Source organism: Sminthopsis crassicaudata, chromosome 6 (assembly GCF_048593235.1).
Source record: "Sminthopsis crassicaudata isolate SCR6 chromosome 6, ASM4859323v1, whole genome shotgun sequence".
Classification (NCBI taxonomy): Eukaryota; Metazoa; Chordata; class Mammalia; order Dasyuromorphia; family Dasyuridae; genus Sminthopsis; species Sminthopsis crassicaudata.
The window spans coordinates 151,685,757-151,706,757 of NC_133622.1; the positions used below are offsets into that span (position 1 = coordinate 151,685,757).

General features: G+C 33.0%; 1 protein-coding gene across 5 annotated transcripts in view; it reads left to right on the top strand.

Annotated features, from left to right (window-relative positions):
- FAM13A (family with sequence similarity 13 member A) overlaps window positions 1-21,001 on the top strand; it is a 196,013-nt gene that overhangs the window by 138,725 nt on the left and 36,287 nt on the right. For all 5 annotated transcript variants that reach the window (XM_074275303.1, XM_074275302.1, XM_074275298.1 and 2 more), the window contains 4 exons: window positions 11,804-11,899; window positions 13,746-13,820; window positions 18,848-19,035; window positions 19,873-19,974. In XM_074275303.1, the coding sequence (XP_074131404.1) occupies window positions 11,804-11,899; window positions 13,746-13,820; window positions 18,848-19,035; window positions 19,873-19,974 (461 nt within the window). The remainder of the gene's footprint in view (window positions 1-11,803; window positions 11,900-13,745; window positions 13,821-18,847; window positions 19,036-19,872; window positions 19,975-21,001) is intronic.

Sequence of the window (21,001 nt, forward strand, 5' to 3'; positions counted from 1 at the left end):
ATAAAGAAAAAATGCTTTTCCTACTTTTCCTGAAATCATGATTTCTCCTTTCCCAGTCCCATACTCCCATAATCCGTAATGTTGCCAAATAAACAATCTAGAATTCCCAAAGCTAACTTCATCAAAGAACAATGAGTTTTACAACTGAGTGTCATATAACTAGAAAGCAAAAACCAATCAGGTTCTGTTTTGAACATAGAATTTATTATAAATATTCTTTTAAAAATATGAGTTCAATTGAGATAACTTGGGTAAGGAATGGATGTGAATGAGAGTTTGAGAGTGTTACATGGTTTTAAAAAAAAATAAGCTTTTGGTTTCACCTCTCTCAAAGTAAATAGTCCTACATTTAAATAATAATTCATTTTTTCCTCTAGAGTTAATTTGATTAAAAGACAGTATAATAGAATAGATAGAAAGTTGGCATTAGAATCAGGAAAACCTGAGTTCTAGTTCTGCCTTTTATATTTAGTGGTTCTTTGACCTTGGGGGCAGCTAAGTAGTATAGTGGATAGAGCACCAGCCCTGAATTCAGGAGGATCTGAATTCAAATGTAGCCTCAGACACGTACTTAACACTTCCTGGCTGTGTGACCCTGGGCAAGCCACTTAACCCCAATTGCCTCAGCAAAAAAAAAAAAAAAAAAAAAAGGAGAGTCTTTTAATCTCAATGCCTCAGATGCCTCTTTAAGACTGTAAGCTATATATTTAGAAGCAATAGCAAGCTGTACACAATAAATTTGTAGTTTCATGTACCATCATGAAACTTTCCCCCCTATTCTGGTATGTTATGGAAATGCTTGGGGCAGTTAGATGATAGCAGTGGATAGAACACCAGTCCTGAAATCTGGAAGATCTGAGTTCAAATATGGCCTCAGATACTTCTTCATACTTGTTAGTTGTGTGACCCTGGCCAAGTCACTTAACCCCAATTGCCTCAGCAAAAAAAAAAAAAAAAAAAAAAAAAAAAAAAAAAAGGAAAAGGAAAGAAATGCTTGTTTTAAGTTCAGAATAAAATAAATTAAAAAAGGTTAAATTTCCCTTAAAAAAAAAAAAAAAGACTGTCAATTATAAAACATTCATAGAGCTAGATTGGTAGGAAGGGGTTCCTTATTTGAACCATAAAAAAAAAAATTAAAAAATTTTAACAGATAATGACATTTTCAATCATGAACTATGTTTACAGGGCTTCAGAATTCAGAACTCCATAGTAGCAAATGAAATTGCTTCATATTGATATATATGTTTATTTTTTTTCTGGACTCTGCTTTTAATCTTTTGAATCCTTCAATCCAATTCCCTGCTTGATTTTCTTGTCATTTGCTTACCAGTATTCTTACTTCATATTTAATAGATATATTCAAATGAATAAATGAAGGAAAAAGCATGTATTAAGTGCTTGTTATATTCTAGGCACTATGCTAAGTGATGGGAGTACAAATATCCCTAAAACAATTCCAATCCTTAAAGAATTTATTCTAATTAAAAGAGACAAGATATATAAGAGAATGATTGAAAGAGGAATGTTTTGAACAGAGAAGACACAAAGAATGGTGATTGGAGTCAGAGGACAATAGAAATATTGATTTGATAACTTCTGAGTTGGAAGAGATTGAAGTAAAGAGGCACTTGGCAGAATTGGCTGCTATTGGCATGATAGGCCTGGGGCTACTCAAATAAGCTAAAGCTCACCAGTGAAAGCCAACAATCACAAAGAAACAGATTCAACCTACTCCTGCCTACATGTGTAAAATGGGGATAATAAGCCATAAAGATTTTGTGTTGCTCAAATGAGAGAACATATTAAATAATATATAAATAAATAATATAAAAGCTATTAATATTATTACATCAACTTTGCTTGCAAAAAAGTTTAGTACTAGTGTTTAAATTGTATGTGTGTGTATATATCTATCTATCTATCTATCTATCTATCTATCTATCTATCTATATATATATATGCCCAAATTGAAATATAACCTATTCATCTACTCTATTCATCCCTCTTGGCTACCAAGAATATTTTTTTAATATCCTTTTCAAGGATTGCCTTCAGTTTTTTATCAAAAGTTTTCTTATTCTTTTTACTTCTTACTCATTGTCCCTTGTCTTATACCAAAAGGATTATGCTACCAGTTAAGGGAGAATATAACTCAAAATTTTAACCCTTTATAATAAAAAAAAAAAAAAAAAAAGGGTGATATAAGTAGTTTGTTCTCCTGGAACTGACTAAGATACAACATTGAGCACCAAATGCATCCTACAAGTTAGTTTTTTTTTTTTTTTTTTTGACAACTAATCAGTCTAGAAATCAAAGAAAATCTTATATTTCAGATATATGAAATGAGGTTGAACCCTGAACTTTAAATAGTAAATTTAAATATTACTTCCTCTTGAAAGAAAGATCTGTGCTTTTTCCCCAGAAAAGTAATTGATTTGCTTTTGACAGAATTGCTAAAAATATATAATGGAGATAGTGTTCACTAGTAATGTCAAACTCAAATGGAAATGGAAGTTGCCACTAAACTATATATATATTTAAGTGTCTCTGTGGGCTGTATATTGACTTAGAATACTACTTATAAACATCATCTGCATTCCATTGCATATTTATCTTGTTAAAATAGTTCCCAATTAATCTAGTTCAGGCTGCACATGCTCACAAGTATTGCAACCTGCATAGGACCAAAAATAACCCTAATTCTCCAGAGCTCTGAACAAAAGATTATTTGACAATCCTCCTGGCAAATATGTTTGTGGATAAATCCTCTAACTTTGTGAAACAGAACTGACTTTTAAGAAGCAGACAGCAGGAGAAAAACATTTGCTCCTGAACTCCAAAATATCTGGTTTAAGATATTTTTTAATACATACCCATATATACTTATGTGAGTAATGTAGACACCAGATGATGGTAGGCACCAAAAGTTGGGGTTTACTCAACGGAAAGAATTTACATTGGCTATTCTCTTTGGCAAAAGATAGATTTATTTAGGGAAATAGATTACAAAATGAAGGGATACATAGATACCAGAAGTGGTAAACATGAAATAGAATTGGGAGAGTATATGAAAGACAGGTTTCTCAGTGGAACTCACAATTGTTGTTATTGTTATTTAAAGGGAGCAAGCACTCCATGAGATTGGGGACGTGTTCTAATCTGGCAGGCTAAATCCCCAAAAGGCTTTAGCTCTCTAAAAGAGTTAATTAGCTATAAGGAGGAGATTAGGAGGAGATTTAGGGAAAATACCACATGGCATGGGGGAAGTGGAAGGGGAAAGACACTACAAGGCAGAGTGTGTGTGGGATTGACCCAAAGGAAGGCAAAAGCCTTTGAATAACTTTATTTATAGGAAAAATTTAGCTCAAGGGCATGAGTGAGATTTCTGACAAGATGTGGCAAAGTGAGACTGCTCGAGACCCCTACAGCAAGTGGTCTCAAGAGTTTGCCATAGCTTGGATTTCAAACTAGGCAACCTCCCTAGAGGGCGAGACCATGAAAATAAAATCCTGCTTGCCTTGGGGATCAGTTTTTTAATTTTTCTCTGTTCAACACACCACTCAGGACCTTAATACATAACATTCTTCTTCTTTTTTTTAATATCTTTTTATTTACAAGATATATGCATGCAAGATATATAATTTTACAACACTGACATTTGCCAAGCCTTTTGTTCCGATTTTTTCCTATTCTCCCCCTCCCCCCAGATGGCACGTTGACCAATACATGTTACAATATGTTAAAGTATAAATTAAATACAATATATATACATATATTGAAATAGTGTACCATTAACTTGTGAAGGAAATCCAAAATGTAGGCAGAAAAAAAATAGGGTTATTGGGAATTCTATATAGTGCTTCATAGTCATCTCCCAGAGTTCTTTCCCTGGGCATAACTAGTTCAGTTCATTACTGCTCTAATGGAACTGATTTGGTTCATCTCATTGTTGAAGATGGCCATGTCCATCAGAATTGATCATCATATAGTGTTGTTGTTGTATATAATGATATACTAGTCCTGCTCATTTCACTTAGCATCAGTTCATAACACAAAACATTCAATAAGTCATCATTAAAATAGTCTCCATTATTTTTAAAAGATATTACAGAGGAGTAAAGAGAGGGGGAAAAATCCATATACTTAGGGTTGTTTTTGTTTTTAGTGCTGATAATTATTGCATTGTAGAACCCTGATTTATCTCTTTTGACATTATGATTATGAATATTTTTTATTTCACCTGATTTGTACCAAATTTTGCTCTAGTCTCATGTTTCCATTTGGAAAAATTTAATATTATTACTATGCTTGAAAGATTGCTCCATATAATTTTATATTTGTCTTTATTTTTAGATTTTATTTCTTGTTTTATTAGATTATTTGTTAATCCATTCAAATTTCAGGTAATGTTTTTTAGGTTTGTGTTTCCTTACAGTTTTTTTTAATTCCTTTCCATTAAATCAGTACATATACCTTAAATTAGTTCTGTCATCACATTTGGGACTTACTGTTGATAGAACTGTGAAGTGACCTAGCCATTTTGGAGAACATTCTGAAAGTAAGCCCAAAGAGTTATAAAAAAAGTGTGTGTATCCTTTGACACCCAGCAATACCACTATTAGGTCTGTTTATCAAGGTGACTAGGGGAAAAAAAGACTTACAAATTCCAAAAAATTATAACTCACTTGTTGTGACAGAAAACTAGATTTCAGTGATGCCCATCAATTGGGGAATAGCTAAACAAATTGTGATATAGAATTGTGATGAATACTGTTGTGCTATAAGAAAAGGAATGACTTTGCATGAAATAATAAAAAGTTAAATTAGCAGAAACAAGAGAATGTTATACTCATAAAAATATTGTTCTAAAACCACTTTGAATGATTGTCATTTTGAATATTGAAAATACTCAAATCATCTACAAAGAACCTATGAAGATTCTATCTCCAAAAAAACCCTAACAAATAGAAGTATATATAGTATAATTTTACATATATAAACATACATATACATACATATTTGTGTCTAATCATCTCCTGAGGTAGGGAGGGAAATTAGAAAAAAGCATTAAAAGTCCAAAGCAGAGAACAAAAGAAAACTTTAAAGGAAGCACAGAAAAGCAGGGTAGTGTTGAAAATGTTATGTAGTATTTCTACTGCTTAGTTTAAAAAAAAAAAAAAAGTAAACACTGTAAAATGAAATTTCATGGTTTTATATTGAATCTCTTTATGTTGTGTACAGGGAAATGTTTCAGGGTTTTTTGTCTTTTTGTATTTAATAAAATAAATAAAAATTAAATTTGAAAAGAGAGACTTCTTTCACCGTAGAAGTAAATTAGGCTTGTCTTCTAGTCCCAATCACTTCTATCCATTGGTTTTTATTCTTTTTTAAAAATTGTTGTTTTGTTTTTAAATTGTATATACAGACTATTTCTACTTGATGAGAGTCTTCTTGTAATAAGTAAAACAGTTAAGTATAACTAATAATATTCATCTGAAAGTACATTTTCACCTTTGTAGCAGCCCCTACCTCTCTATGGAAAAAAAAAAAAATTGGCAGAGGCTTATTTTCTCTTCCTTATATTCTTTATTCTATAAAAAAACTTCACAACTTTCTTATAACAAAAATGTATAATCAAGCAAAAACAAATTCCCTCAATGAATTATATACAGACGTAGATAAGAAGATTTGACTCATTCTGTATTATAAAACCATCATCTCTCTAGCATGTTTGGTTATCAGTCTTCTAGAATCATGAATGGTTATCGAATCAATCACAGTTGTTACAGCTTTTAAAGTTGCTATTGTACAAATTTTTCTCCCAGTCATGTTCATTTTATTTTTCAACATGGTGTTAAAGTATAAATTGCTTTTCTGGTTCTTTGTACTTCACCTTGCATCAGTTGAAATTTTCTTATTTGTTAAGCCCAATAGTACTCCATCCTATTCACTTGCCACGATTTATTCAGCCATTTCTCAAATGGAAGTACATTCCATTAGTCTCCAATTTTATGCCACTACAAAAGGAACTTCTGTAAATATTTTTGTACATAAAGGATCTTTTCATCTTTCTTTGATCTCTTGTGGGTCTAGGCCTAGCACTTTATTCAATAAATCTTTAGGCATAATTCCAAATTGCTTTCCAAATGATTAAACCTAGTCATGAGTTCATCAACAATGTATCAGTGTGCCTGTTTTCTCACAACTTATCCAACATTTGTCATTTTCTACTTTTTTCATGTTGATCGTTCTAATGAGTATGAGGTTAAATCTCAATCACTTTAATTTAAATTTCTCTAATTGGCTGTGATTTAGAGTATTTTTTTTTTCATACAACTATAGATAGCCTGGGCTGCCTCTCTTGAGAACTGTCTGCTCATACACTTAGAGCATTTATCAATAAATTTGAATCATACTTCCTACAAATATTTTTCATTCAGTTGTTTCATTTTTAATCCTGCCTTTATTAGATATTTTGTGCAAAAATGTTTAGATTTTATGTAATTAGAATTATCCATTTTACTCCTGGGATCTTCTGCATTCCTTGTTGTTCATGAATTTCTCCTCTTCATAGGTTTAATAAGAAATTTTTCCCAATACTTCTCTAATCTGTTTATCTCTTATATGAGATATGAAAGATCAGTCTAAATCTAATTTCCTTCATATATACCACTGTCTAACTTCCCCTATAGTTTCATCCTCTAGAAAGACGGATGATAGCACAAAAGTTCAGGAAGTCAATTGATTTTCAATTTTCTATAAGACTATATTCTTTAAAAAAAATCTGAAGCAAAGTAACAAAGATTATGTAAAAGTCATGAGTTCTCCTTCTTAAAAATGATTGTTAATATTTTTACTTATGGAAAAAGAACTGCCTATAGAATTCATGTCCCACTTCTGACACAAAGTTGTATGACCCTAGGCAAAACTCTAAACCCTTCTATGTTCCAGGAAACTATGGATCCCTTTTCAGAATAATTTTTAAATGCATAAAATTAAATACATAGGATTACAAAAAAAGTTAATTATATTCAAATATAGTTATTCAAAAATGTCAGGTTCCCAGACTCCCAGATCAAGAATCTCTACTTTGACTATAAATTTCAAAACAGTTGATGATTTACATTAGTATAGGGAGTTCCTGACTAGGAATTTCTACTTGATGATCTGGGCCAATCCTTCATATTGTAATACTTGACATATGTTATCTTATTTAACCCTCACAACAACATGTGAAATAGGTACAATTATCCCCACTTTTGTTGTTCAGTTGTACCTTACTCTGTGACTTCATTTGAGGTTTTCTTGTCAAAGATATTGGAATAGTTTACCATTTCCTTCTCTAGATTATTTTACAGATGAGGAAACTGAAGCAAATAGGCAAAATGATTTGCCCAGGGTCACACAGCTAATGTCTGAAGTCAGATTTGAATTAACCACTGCACTAGCTGGATGCCCATTCCCACTTTACAGACAAGGAAAGATTGAGGCTGAGAGAGATTAAGTGGCTTGCCCAGCACCAAAGGGCTACTAAATATAAATGTCTGAGGCAGACTTTAAGGTCTTTCTGATATTAGAAATAGTGTTCTATCCTCTATATCATGTAATTGCCTGTACATAAGTATTTAACAGATCCATGTGGGGGATTCTCCTTTTACCAAAGTAGATTACAAGGTACTCCTTTCACATTACAGACTTAGAAAAGTTAAGAATCTCAAGTGGAGTTCAAGAAAAGGGAACAATCTGCCTTATCTGCAACTACCTTTTCCCAGATAAAAAACCTTAGAGACACAGAGTTTGGGGTAGAGGCCCTAGTCCTATCCCTGGGATTGGGGAGAGCACCCCAGCCTTGGAGCACAAAATTCCAAATCCAGCCTTTGCATTCCACATTCCCTAAATCTGGGATATAGGTGTAACTATTATGGTCATTACTCCCAGCCTTTAATTATGGTTCATGTTTCTAAGGAGAAAACTGGTATGGTTGAGAGATGGAGTCCCACTGTATAAAGGCAACAAAAGACGAAAGTGGACAGAGAAAAAGTAAAGCAAGCAAGCTGTATTGAGTGAGGAAGTGTTCTTAGAGTGAAGGAGCAAGCCTGGAGAGATTAGGTGCCAGGCAAAGGTGAAAGAGTTATTTATAGAATTTATAGAATTCTTATCTGGGCGAAACAAAACTAGACATTTCCACCAGGGAACAGGAAACTCAGGCTTTGGGATGGAGACCAGAGTTGATTCATCCTGGGGAATATACCTGGAGAATTGGCCATCAATTGATTTTTTAAATTTCTCATGGAAGAAAAAGACTACAGGTCTTACTATGATCAGTTTCTGAGCTTCCTTAGAGTTCTAGAGGGCTGGAGAGGCTATTTTATTCCTTGCAATCCTTTTATAATCTGGCAGTTCAATAACCTAGAACTTCTGACCTTTAAGAATTATAATGGTTGAAAAATTCATTGCCCTGCTGCTATATTCTCAGACAACAGGTATACAATGTGATTGGGCCCTTCCCAGCTTGTTAGGACCTCCCATAGCTGGGACTCTGCTTAGAGTAAGATCTTAACTTCTTCCAAAAACTCAGTCATTTCCATGCCATTGTAAGTAAGTAATAAAAGAGAACTCTAGTGGATCATTTCTTTGCCTCAGAAAATCTCTAGTATCAGAAAGACCCAATTTCTACTTTATTTTCTAATAGCAAAAGTTAGATACATTAATAAATAGGTAATTTTCATTTCTATCTCTAAAACCAATTGAATGCTTTTATTATTTAAAACAAAAAAAGATGGGCAGCACAAGTGTAAATGTTCAGCAAGTCCATATAACAACTCAGGCCTTTATTATATTCACCACATGGAAGATTTGACCTCTTATAAGCAAAAAGAAAAAATCAGTATTTTATGTCCTATAACATGATCATTTTATAATATAAACTAATAATTTTAAATATCAGTACTTTATTTCCTTTATAAACATAAATTTTAAACTAATCTCACTTAAATTGAGCAACTAGGTCATACAGTTGATAGAGTAACAGGTTTGGTGTCAGGAAGACTCATCTTTTAAGTTTAAATGTGACCTCAAACACTCAACAACTATATGATCCTGGGCAAGTCACTTAACTTTGTCTCAGTTTCTTCATCTGTAAAAATGAGCTGGAGACAGAAGCACTCCAGTATCTTTGCCAAGAAAACCTTAAATGGGGGGTCACAAAGAATCAGACAGGACTGAACAAAAACCACAAAATCCTTTAAAGAATAAGTATTGTTTCAAGATTTAGGAGGAATTTAGTATATTTGGTAAAGATAAATCAGTGACAAAAGATAAACAGCTTTCAAATTTTATCTTTGTAACATCTTTTCTGTTAATAAATAGTAGATAATTGATTAGACATCCTTCCCAAACTTTGTAATGTTTATCTAATTGGGTATATTACAGGAATATAGATCAGAATAGAACATTAGTTGAAGATTTATATTTGATTCCTTGGCGTTGCCAAGTCTTTATTTCTATATTTCATTCATTCTTAAGTAAAAGTGTGTTCTAATTTTCTGCCAAGCAAATCAAGCAATACCAATACTTCAAATCTACAAATTTTTAATGGTTAGACAGCTGACTTCAGAATTAGCATAACTCAGGTTCAAGTCACATCTTGCAAACCTACAGTGGTAGAGTGGGTTTATCCATCTAGGATTTCCCAGTACCAATGAAATCACAGGTCTAGTTCCTATTTGCAACCTGACTATGTGATAGATATTAAGATTAAAAGACAGCCGATATAAGTAAGCATATAGTGGATATATTCATTTTGAGGGGAGAGAGCCTTAACTATCGATGAAAATAGAGAAAGGCCTTGTATAAGCAGTAACGTTTGAGCTGATCTTTGAATAGAGGTATGGATTCCCAGAAATGAATGTAAGGAGAGAGGCTGGAAGAGTAGAAGTGATCCAAGGCAGCAGCTGGAGTGGAATGTGAGGGAAAGATACAGAAGGTCAAAGTGACTACAAGAACCAGTGTGGGATGGGGAGTAGGATAGGAGCAACTAGAAGAATCAATCAGATCCAGATTGTGAAGGGTTTTAAAGACTAAAGTCAAACATTTAATTAGGTACTTTAGTAACTTTTTGTGATTACCAAATTTATCAACAGTTCAGTTAGTTATAGACTTTGAGGCTAGATCATTACTAAAGAAATAACTTTGAAGTTAATCTAGGAGGAAACAAAACTCGCCCGTCACAACTACTCCAAATCCTAAATAAATATCTCATTGTGATTTGTTTGTATCAATGGTCAACCTGCAAATATGAATTAGGAAAAAAAAATCATCTTGGCACAAGAGAGCCAAGCAATTACAATCACCCATTAGAATGGAAGAGGAGACATGAATAACGGTAGAAATTTCAAAGCCATGGATATTTTTGAATTGCTTTCTGAGAAACATATTCAGTCTGTGATGCAATCTCTGACACATAAAAACTTGGATATGCTCTTATTCCATTTCATTCCAATCCACATCAATCCCTTGGATACATTTTTTGATCCAGTTAGACTGACTTTTTCATGTAATTTACACACAACATTTTCTCAACATGCCTTTAATCTACCTGTTCTTTATATATGTCATCCTTTTCCTCCTCACTTTTGCTTCACAGAGTTCATAGTTTCCTCCAATGATCAATGCCATTTCCTAAATTCCCCTGCTATCTGAAGTATCTTTTCTTTTTTTTTTTTTTTTTTTTTTTTTTTTTGTAAGAGAACTAGGTTTAGGAACTAGACTTTAAGTGTACTTAAGCATTTAAGTGTAGACTTGTTTCTTTCTCAATAAAATGTAAACCTCTTGTAATCAGACTGTTTCAGTTTTGGCCTTTGTGCCCAGATAACCAGGTTGGAGTAATAAATAGGGGATGGCCTCAGAGTTAAGAAAAGCTAGGGTCAAGCTCTACCTCTGGCATGAATTATATTTATATCCATATCGGTCTGCATTGGAAAAGGAAATTTCCTCACCTTAGGAGTTCCTTAATCCATTGAAACTTTGGCTATAGCCCTTATATACCCATTCCTAGTGGCTGGAACATAATAAGTGTTCAATAAATGCATCTCTGGTTGATTGAACTAATCAATACCAATGCTTAGTCACAATCATCAAGTTTTTCCCATTATTCCATAATCTACAACTGCTCAGCCAGCAGGTTGCTACAGATAGGAATCTTTACCCTTTCTGGTAGCCTTCTTGCTGAATAAAATAAAAAGAATTTCTGGTACAGACAAACCCAGCTAGAAATGCTGTTTGTTTTTCTTTTGGGATCTACAAGGATCTACTGGAGGAATAGGAGTGACTCAAAGGCAGCAGCTTGAGTGGAATGTGGGGGGAGGATCAAGCAGATGACCAGAAGAACCAGTATGGGATGGGGAATAGGAGAAGAGCAATTAGAATAATAAGTTGGATCCAGATTATGAAGATTATGACATTAGATTATGATTAATGTTAAATATTTGAATTAGGTATTTGAGTCACACATATGATATATATATATATATACATATATATATTATATGAGTATCACATGTATTGTTACCTATGTTTGAAAATGATGCTATTAAAAGTTTGACATAATTTATTAATATTATCTTAAATATGTTGATAATATTTATTAACTAAATGGTATTATTTACATAAATGGTTCTTAGCTCAAAGATTTATGGCTTGGATTGAATAATTTTCCTTCTTTAACCCTACAGCTCTGCTTACTAAGATAATTGGCATCACACCCAGCAGAAAGGTGAACTAATTGCCCTGTTCTTATTTTCAGGTAACAAAGCATGAACGTCAGGTTATGAAGCCATTATATGACAGATATAGATTGGTCAAACAGATTCTGTCACGGGCCACTGCCATTCCCAGCATTGTGAGTAGAATACTTTCCTTACTTTCAGTATAAAGGTGACTTTCCAAATTTTCATTATTATGTTTTAACAGCCTAACAAATTCATTTTTAATTTATTTTACTTTAAATTCAGGGAATAAAATAAGCATTTCCATAACAGTATAATAAAAATGTGATAGCATATGAGACTTTAAATCTACAAAATACAACTTGCTATTACCTCCAAATATACAACAAAGTTATCACATAGATTTATTTTTTTTCTTTTTTTTCTCTCCTTCCCCTTACCTGAGAGATATCTGCTGTTAGTTACAAATAGATTTGTGTATGTATGTGTACCACCCACAAATATATATAGTACACTTGCATATAATTGCATATAAATTATTCTATACATATTAATATGTATCATTTCTTTCTTTGAATGTAAATACCACCTCTCTTCATATGAAGCCTAACATTTTAATCAGCTAACTGAAAGAACGAGGAATTCATTACATTCATTACAAACATATACGCTATACTTGCCACAAATAGGCAAAACTGATCAAATAAAGCTTATCAAATTCCCCCCTTTAAAATATACAATTTTTTAATCATCAGCTTTAGTTATTCATTTTGTCTTCTAAATTATGATTTTTCCTGCCCCTTTGGGAAATGTATTTTGCCCATACACATAATCTATTGACAATCCTCTAATCCTGCTCTCTCATAACAACTCTCAAACAACCTCCTTTCAATTTTTTATCTTTGCAGACTTGTGTAAGAACACCAATAGCACTCAGTGCTTCCTTATAAGCAAAGTCAAAGCTAAAACAGTAGCAATCCCAGGCCTCCCCCTCCCTGTGAAGTGGGTTTATAATCCTATCCTATCCTTGAAAGTTTTACCCAAGGAAAGATCTTGGGATCCTGGCTTCAGAAAGACAAACTCCCATTTGTGGCAAGAGAACTTAAGGAGTTAAAAGGGATTATGGAAAGGAAAAGGAGGAAGGTAATTTTAAAAGGATTGTGAAATAATCCTATTGTCCACAATACTTGACTATTTCTAGTAAGCTCTCTCTTCTCTGACCCCTCTGTATTTGGGTTGATTTATGTTAAAGAATAGTGCTTTTCCCCACTGTGATGGGGAATGGCTTCAATTTATTGGACTATTTCCTATCATACATTCTACTTCTTGATGATAATGTTTTAGAATGTAGCATTCTCTTCTGCATTCACAGAGAGTACATTGGTTTTGAGAAAGGCATATATACACACAAACATTAATATAGCTACTTGCTGCCTTTTCTTGACACGGTGTTGTCTCTAATATTGCCTCCCTTTTTGCCAGAGAATTCCTGATGACAACTCAGTTTCAATGCTACTATTGTAATAATTGTTAATAATGTTATTATTATTAAGACCAATCATTCTACTAACATGTTCATGACACACCTTGAAAACATCTCTAGATACTACATCTTGTCACTTTGTGTGGTAATTGGAATTCACTTATGGTGTTAAATTGAACTTTTTTTTTTTTTCTGACCCTGAAACTCCTATGCTATTCTTGTGATTACATTTCTCCCTTGGGGCTTCTGTTAATAGAGAGGCTATTCATTAGAATAGAATTGTTAATTGGGGAGACATCAGCTCTAACCAGTCATCTTAAATACTTTTCAGCAAGATTCTTTCCTAGCTGGATATAGTAAAAATTAAATTAAACAAATAAATAACTGGATCATATTGTATGATTCTTATTTTCCTCTAAAGAAAAGTTAAAATATAAACTGTTGGCTAAAATAAAAGAAAGGGAGAGAGGGCTGGGAGAAAGAGGAGGAAGAGAATGTGATTCACAATATGACATATTTGTTCATGCTTGTCACAGGGTTCTCCTTCCAACAAGCGGAGAAGTCCTTTGCTACAACCAATTATCGAAGGTGAAACAGCTTCCTTCTTCAAGGTGAAGACATCAAACTACTAGCTAATAATTATGAAGTATTAATGAAAACTGTATTAATATGTGTTTTTCCAGTGTTATTTTTCTGTAATGTCTCCAGAAAATCATTAACTATATGAACTTTGTTAACAGGTTTTTTTTTTTCTTTTTATCATAGATTAGCTTATTCCCTTTGCTTCATTTCTTAAAAACAACACCTTTGCCATAAAGAGTTTTGGTGTATCTTGGTGTTTGATTTCATAAATAATACAAGTTTCTGTAATGAATTTTCTTCATTTGAAATCTCTCTAACTTCCACATAGTGACAATTCAGTTAGCAAATGAGATCATACTTTTCTCCCTCTGCTAGGATTTTTCTCCTGCTCTATGTCTTCCTAACTAGATTTCTTGGGGAAAAAAGCACTATTTTTTGCCATACTTTTCATATTTGAAGATCTTAATTCTGAGCTATCTTCAGTACAATGTGATTGCACAGCAACTCTTGCAACATGGCTGACCAAGAAACTAGTGAAATTTCAGATTCTCAAATATTTTCATTTATCTTTTGCAAGGATACTTCAAAGCTGCTGATATTGTATTTTAACTCTGATCAAGTTGTTGCCCATTTCAAATACCATGATTTTTTCTAGGAATTTGGATACTTGGGCATGAAAATTAGAACATTATTCTTGTATATACATATGATAGAGCTATTTCTACATAAGAAAACTTGTTCTTGGTAACATTCAGAATTTAATAGTGCTTGTCCTACCACGTGAACTGTAGAGATGCTTCCAATTTGTCCTTAAAAAGAAATGCTTAAAAATTCTTATCCTATAATTAAAATCATTTTCTTACCCTCTTTGTCAGTGTTATATATAGGAAGTCCATTCCATTTCTAGAGCTTTCTAATTGTGTATGCATATATATATATATATTTATAAATTTCTCTTCTATATGCTGCTTCTTCTACCCATAGAGCCTAGTTTTGCATCATCTAGCTTTCCCTTCTAGAGCACCACAAGGTCAAATCTTTATTCGACATAGCAGTCTTCAAATATGTAAAGAAAAGGAAGCTAGTTTAGCCCCAACTCTTCTGTTCATTAGGTCAAACATCTATACTCTCATTAACCATTCTATATGGTATATTTCATACCCATTTCATTATTTTAATTACAGCTTTCTGAACAAGTAATTTGTCTTGAAGCATGACATTTTTGATAAGTGTAGTGATAAGTATAGTGAGTCTATTGCCTTCCTTGATATGGACATCATACATATGTTAAAATTGTCTTAGATCACATTAAATGTTTTATCAACCAAGATTCATTGGTTCATAGGTTTAAGAAGCATGCATTCTTCTAAATCAAGTGTCAGATTTGAAGGCCAAAATATCTGGCAATATCTACCAGATTAAAATGTAATTTAAAAATGTTTGACAGGATAAACAAAAATACAATATAAACAAATAATTTAATTGGTGGTTTTATAAGTTAATATACAGGCAACAGGGATCTGTTCCTATTTGAGTTGGACACCTTTGATCTAAATTATTAGCAAAAATGTGGATAAAATAGACCTATAAAGACAGAAGCATATGATACCAGTATAGGGTAGTATTAATCTATTAGTCATACAACCAAGTGTGAATTCCATATAGTCAATCTAGGCCACATTTTTCTATCTTATCAAAATAACTGACATTTATATGATACTTTAAAGTTTGCAAAAATGCTTTATATTCATTAACTTATTTGAATTTCACAATAACATTATAAATAATATTCTCATCAAATAAACAAACTGAGTTTGAGAGGTCAGAGCTACTGTCAGAATTTAGGTTTTACTGACTTGAAGACTAGCTCTCTAACACAAGGACATCTTGAGCGACATTGCCAGAGACCTTGATGAAATGCAGATTCTCCTGGTCTGTCTATTAATAATATCAAAAAGGGCAAATGAAATTAGCTGGGTAATTGGCGCCACTCTGTTGACTACAGATTGATAAAAGTAATCCTAAAGTAGTTCCCGAATTACTTTCTAGTCCCTCCTTTTGGAAAATTGGGATGCTTCCTGTTTCCAGTCTGCTACTGATATTTGTTTGTCTAGTAATCACAGTGGTTGTTCGTCATGAGAAGTTCTTTTAACACTTGACTTCATTTCTAAAGACTAGGTGATACTATATCATTATATCCTCCTACCTTTCTTGAGTGACTCTTTCCTTTTTAAAAATTTTCTTCAAACTGGAAAGGATTGATAATTCTTGACAGAGAAACGTTTATGAACTCTGCTTTCTCTTTCTTGTTAATATTATATAACCTCATCTTATGATAGATCTGTCCCCTTTCACTTCATCATCCATCCTCCAGTTTTAAGAGGCCATTGTTATTTTCCTTAACAATTGTTAACAAGTTGGAGATTATTCTACACTTTTACTTAGTGCTATTCCTACACTTGTTATCCTTGGCTATGTGAAAGAACTTGCTTCTGAAGTCCCTCTTATTACATGTTTCTTATAAATATGAGTTAATCAGATATTTGTCTCTGTCATTTTTTGATTTCTTCAAATGCTTTCTCCTTTTTAGTCAATGACTGTACTGTCAGAGTCCTGTGACCCACACTATGGGCTAATTACTGGAGATGTAAAGAAAGAGAGAAAAAAACACATCCAACTCTCAAGTGTAATAGTACAGACAACATGCAAACAGCTTTGTACAAACAAGATACATATATGTTAAAATGGAGATGATATAAGAAATGCATTAGTTTTAAAGGGTATTGAGAAAGACTTCTTGCAGAAAGTAGAATTTTAGTTGAAGGGCAAGGCAGAAAGTGAAGATGATGAGGGAAAAATTTCAGGCTTGGGAAAGTATATAATATCTAGAGAGTCATTTTCAAGGAATAGCAAGGTGGCCAGTGTCAATGGAAGATACTAAACTGAAAGTAGGGAGAGAGATTTGGATTGGATCAATAGATCTGAGGATCTGCATAGAGAGAAAAATTAAATATAAGGGAGCTGATGAGATCACCAAGTGAAATAGTAAAGAGGGAGAAGAGAAAAAGGCCCATCAGAGCCTTTTAGGAAAAGCCACAATTTACAGGATGGAGATCCATCAAAGAAATCTGAGAAGGAATGATCAGATATATGGTAAGAGTAGGAGCAAGAGTGAGAAAGCCAGCATAGAATCAAAAAAAAAAAAAAATTCCCCAAAGAGAAGAGTATGGCAACGAAAAGAGGGGGATCCACATGAAAGACCCTAAGAGGTTCAGGCTAAAGAAGTGCTTTTGGATTTGGAAATTAGGAGACAATTATGAGTCATGGTCAAGTCGTTAATACTTTTCTAATTTATAAAATCAGATGGTTAAGATCAGGTTCTTCCTTTCAGCTTTGACTCCCATTACTTATTTTAAATGGATTTTTTAAAAGTAAATGTACCCTTAACTATACTAGATTAAGGTTTTCTTATGTAGTAACTGGCCCGTTTTAATTGATAGATGAAATCTGCTCAATTGCAGAAAAAGAAAAAACACCTAATTCAGGGCCTTTTAAAAATGAGGTTTAATTTAATTAAGTCTAATAAACATTTAAAAACTATATTTAAATTTTAATGAAAATATTTTAGCATCATAAACGGAGTGCTTTAAGACGACTGAAGTGATTTTAAAATTTATTTTAAGTTCTGATTCCAGCTACTCATTATAGCTCAGGAAAATTAGTTATTTTGGCAAATATTAGTAAGCTGCCTATAGCAAAGACTCCATAAATTACTTGAGGTCTTTGGTTTAGATTTGAAAAAATAGAGAACTTGATTGTATTTTTCTGTCTTTCTCTCTTTTCTTCCCATTCTGAATATCTTGGAAAGAAAAATAAAAAAATGATTTTGTCTTTTTAAAAAATCTACATCCTATTCTATTGATAAGCAAATAAGAGTGGGATAATTTTTTTGAAGAGAGATTTACAAAAGCAGTTTGCATCTTCTAAATTCATATTTTCCTCAAACAATTTTTTTAAACGAGTACAAAATTGTGTGTGTATGTGAATCCAGATTCCCTTTTCTCACTAAATTCTGCTTTTATTATAACCTTTGAAGCCATATCTTCCTATAATGTGCCCTCAATGAGCCTTGTACAATAAGTTTCACATAAATCAATTTCTTTTGGTGTCATGAATTCATATAACTGTTAAGTCATTCTAAGAAATCACCATTTTGAAGAAATTTCTATAAAATTTTTTCTCTTGCCTCTGTCTGATAGAATGTCTGGCATCCCTAGCATGGATTGCTAAATCTTTTAGTTGGCTTTTTAACCTATTACCTCCTTGTAGATTTAGTTTTTATAATGAGAAATATGGAGGGCATCATCTTTATAGTCTTAGTTTTGAGAATTCTTTGAATTCTCATGAATACTCAGGAATTCATGTCTTCTTAAACTGCCATTAGATAAAAGGTTTTTTGCCTCCTCAAATGTTTTCTAACCATCTTTATCGCTGCCCTCAAGCAACCAAAAAATGTTTCACAGCCTCATTTATTAAATTGCAATGCTCAGGTTTCTTCAGTACAGTTTTTTTCCTGAAATTGCTTATCACTTAAATAGGAATATTATTTCCCTCAAATTCAAAAGCCACAAAACACCCCAAGATATGAATTTCCACATAATCGTGGTTCTGGTTTTCATCAGTCTATTTTTACAAATTCCCCAGGAATTTTTAGCCAACCTCCTACTCTCTAGTGTGCTTATAGAAAGGTTTACTAGCTATGTTGTCTTCTTGCTGCCTTTATTCATCTTTAAATCTTTAAGAACTTAAGTTGCTTTACTGTTTAATGCATTGGTGCATATCTTCGAGTCTGTGTAGGATAGTGTATGCAGATGTGCAAATACAGCTCTATAAAGTAATATTTCAGTGTAGTCCCTGTGGATATAGCAATATGAATTTCTATTTCTACATGTTTACAGCACTTTCCCAAGTATCTCATTGATAATAGTTATTCAATATATTTATGACACTGATAGTAACCAGTTTAAGAAAAGAGTTGTGATATGTGTCTCTCTAGGAAGAAGACGATGGTTCAGAAGTTGATAGCAGCACAAAGACAGACTTCACAATGCCCATAGAAACTGACTTCTGCTTTCTGGACCAGTTTGAAGTGCCTACTGATCATTTTGTTTCCCCTTTGGATGATAAGTTACCTCCAAAAGGCAGTAATGACATGAGACTTTCTAATCTTCATGCTGCATCTGTGTATGTCACACTTTTTTACTTTCATAAATTCTACTTTTTTATTGAGATAAATGTATAGGGGCAGCCAGGTGGTGCAGTAGATAAGAGCATCAGCCCTGAAATGAGGAGGACCACAGTTCAGATCTGGCCTCAGACACTTAATATTTCCTAGCTGTGTGACCCTGGGCAAGTCACTTGATCCCAATTGCCTCTGCAAAAAAATAAATAAATAAAAATAAATGTATAGACCAAAATGATATGACTTATTCAGGAAATATTTGCATGGAATATTGATCCTCCAGTCAAAGACTTAGGTTCAAACATCATGTTTGATGATTATTAATTGTATGATTTCTATGGTCCTCAGTTTCCTAATGAGGGAATTATACTAGATGGTATCTGAGGGGCCTTACAGATCTCCGTGTATGATCCTCTGACTGGTACAGAATAAAAGGAGTTTTTTTTATTCATTAGTTCAGAAAATTTCCTGCTTATTAGTTCCTGCTTCAATGAGTAATGTGTTTATAAATGGTTTTACATGAATCCAACTTTCACAAGTTGATACTTCCCAAGCACAAATTTCCCATCTCTATTTTGTAATGCAAAATGTGACAAGGGCCAACATGGGACTTCATAAGCCCTAAGGACACTTAAAATAGTAAAAAAAAAAAAAAAAAAAAAAATGCAAATCTCCCCCCTCAAGGGGACCCATAACATCCACTTCTGCTGACCCCAAAATTTTATTTTCATAACAACCCCAAAACTGTCCCCATTGCTTTTCATTTTTACTACATTACTATGGTAGGGTTTGTGTTTTTGTTTAATTTTGATTTTCTTTCATTTGTTTAACCTCCTTAGACATGAGCTCTTAGAACAACTTCAAGAAGTGAAAGAAGAGAAGAAAAGAATTCGAAAAAAACTTCGTGATTTTGAGGATAATTTTTTCAGACAAAATTCAAGGTACTACATTCCTCTTCTCCTTTTATTTCTAAGACATTTTGTTCTTATCTATAGGGAGAGAAACACCTTGGAGCTTCACTGTGTAACTTTCCTTAAATCTGTCTTTCAAGACCTCCCATTCTCAGTAGCCCATCTTTTGCTCTTTCACTAAATGATCTCCCAAGAATAAGGGTCCAAGAAAGAAGCAAAATATTAAGTGCTAATCTATAATTATCAGAATAACTATATTTGAGTTAATTTTTAAGAAACTATGATGGGGGGAAGGTAAAGTATGGTGAAAAATAGAAAGTAGCTCCATAAAATTGCATTTAATTGATTTTAAATAATTGAAGTTGCCTTTAGAAGAAAAGTTATCTTTAGATCTAAAGCAAAAAGGGACCTCACAGGCCATCTGGACACACCCACACCTTTTATAGGACTGAACCCTGAGGAGGTTCAATTATTTTCCTAAGTCATACAGGTAGTATCAGGTGAGATTTGAACTTGAGTCAATGCTCTTCCCATTCCACTGTATTGTCTCTGACTACACACATAATAATGACACATGCATTTTTAGAATTCACATGCTGTAACTTGTAGTTTAAGTAAAGAACTTATCTACAATAAAAGGAAAGAGAACTTTATTCTCTTTTGTTGACAGACATTATTCCATTTCATTCTTGTGCAATTTTTATAAGACATTTTAAAAATAGATTTCATTTGGCATTCATATGTGTTTAAGGTCACATAATAAGTTAGAGTCCAAACTCGGTAAGGTGCCTGGCTTTTTTTCTTTCCTGTTAAGTTTCGGCCAACAAAACTCAGCCCTTCATCAGTCTAAACATTATAATCACCCTAAATTCATGGATTTAAAAAACTCACCCTGTCATAAGTAATAAAAAGTTTTGGGAGACATTCTGGAAAATATTGCCATAGATTGCACATATTTAACTGATATCATATTGCTTGCTTTCTTGGGGACGGGTGAGCTAAGGGAGAGAGAGAGAAATTTAGACTGCAAAGGTTACAAAAATGAATGCTGAAAACT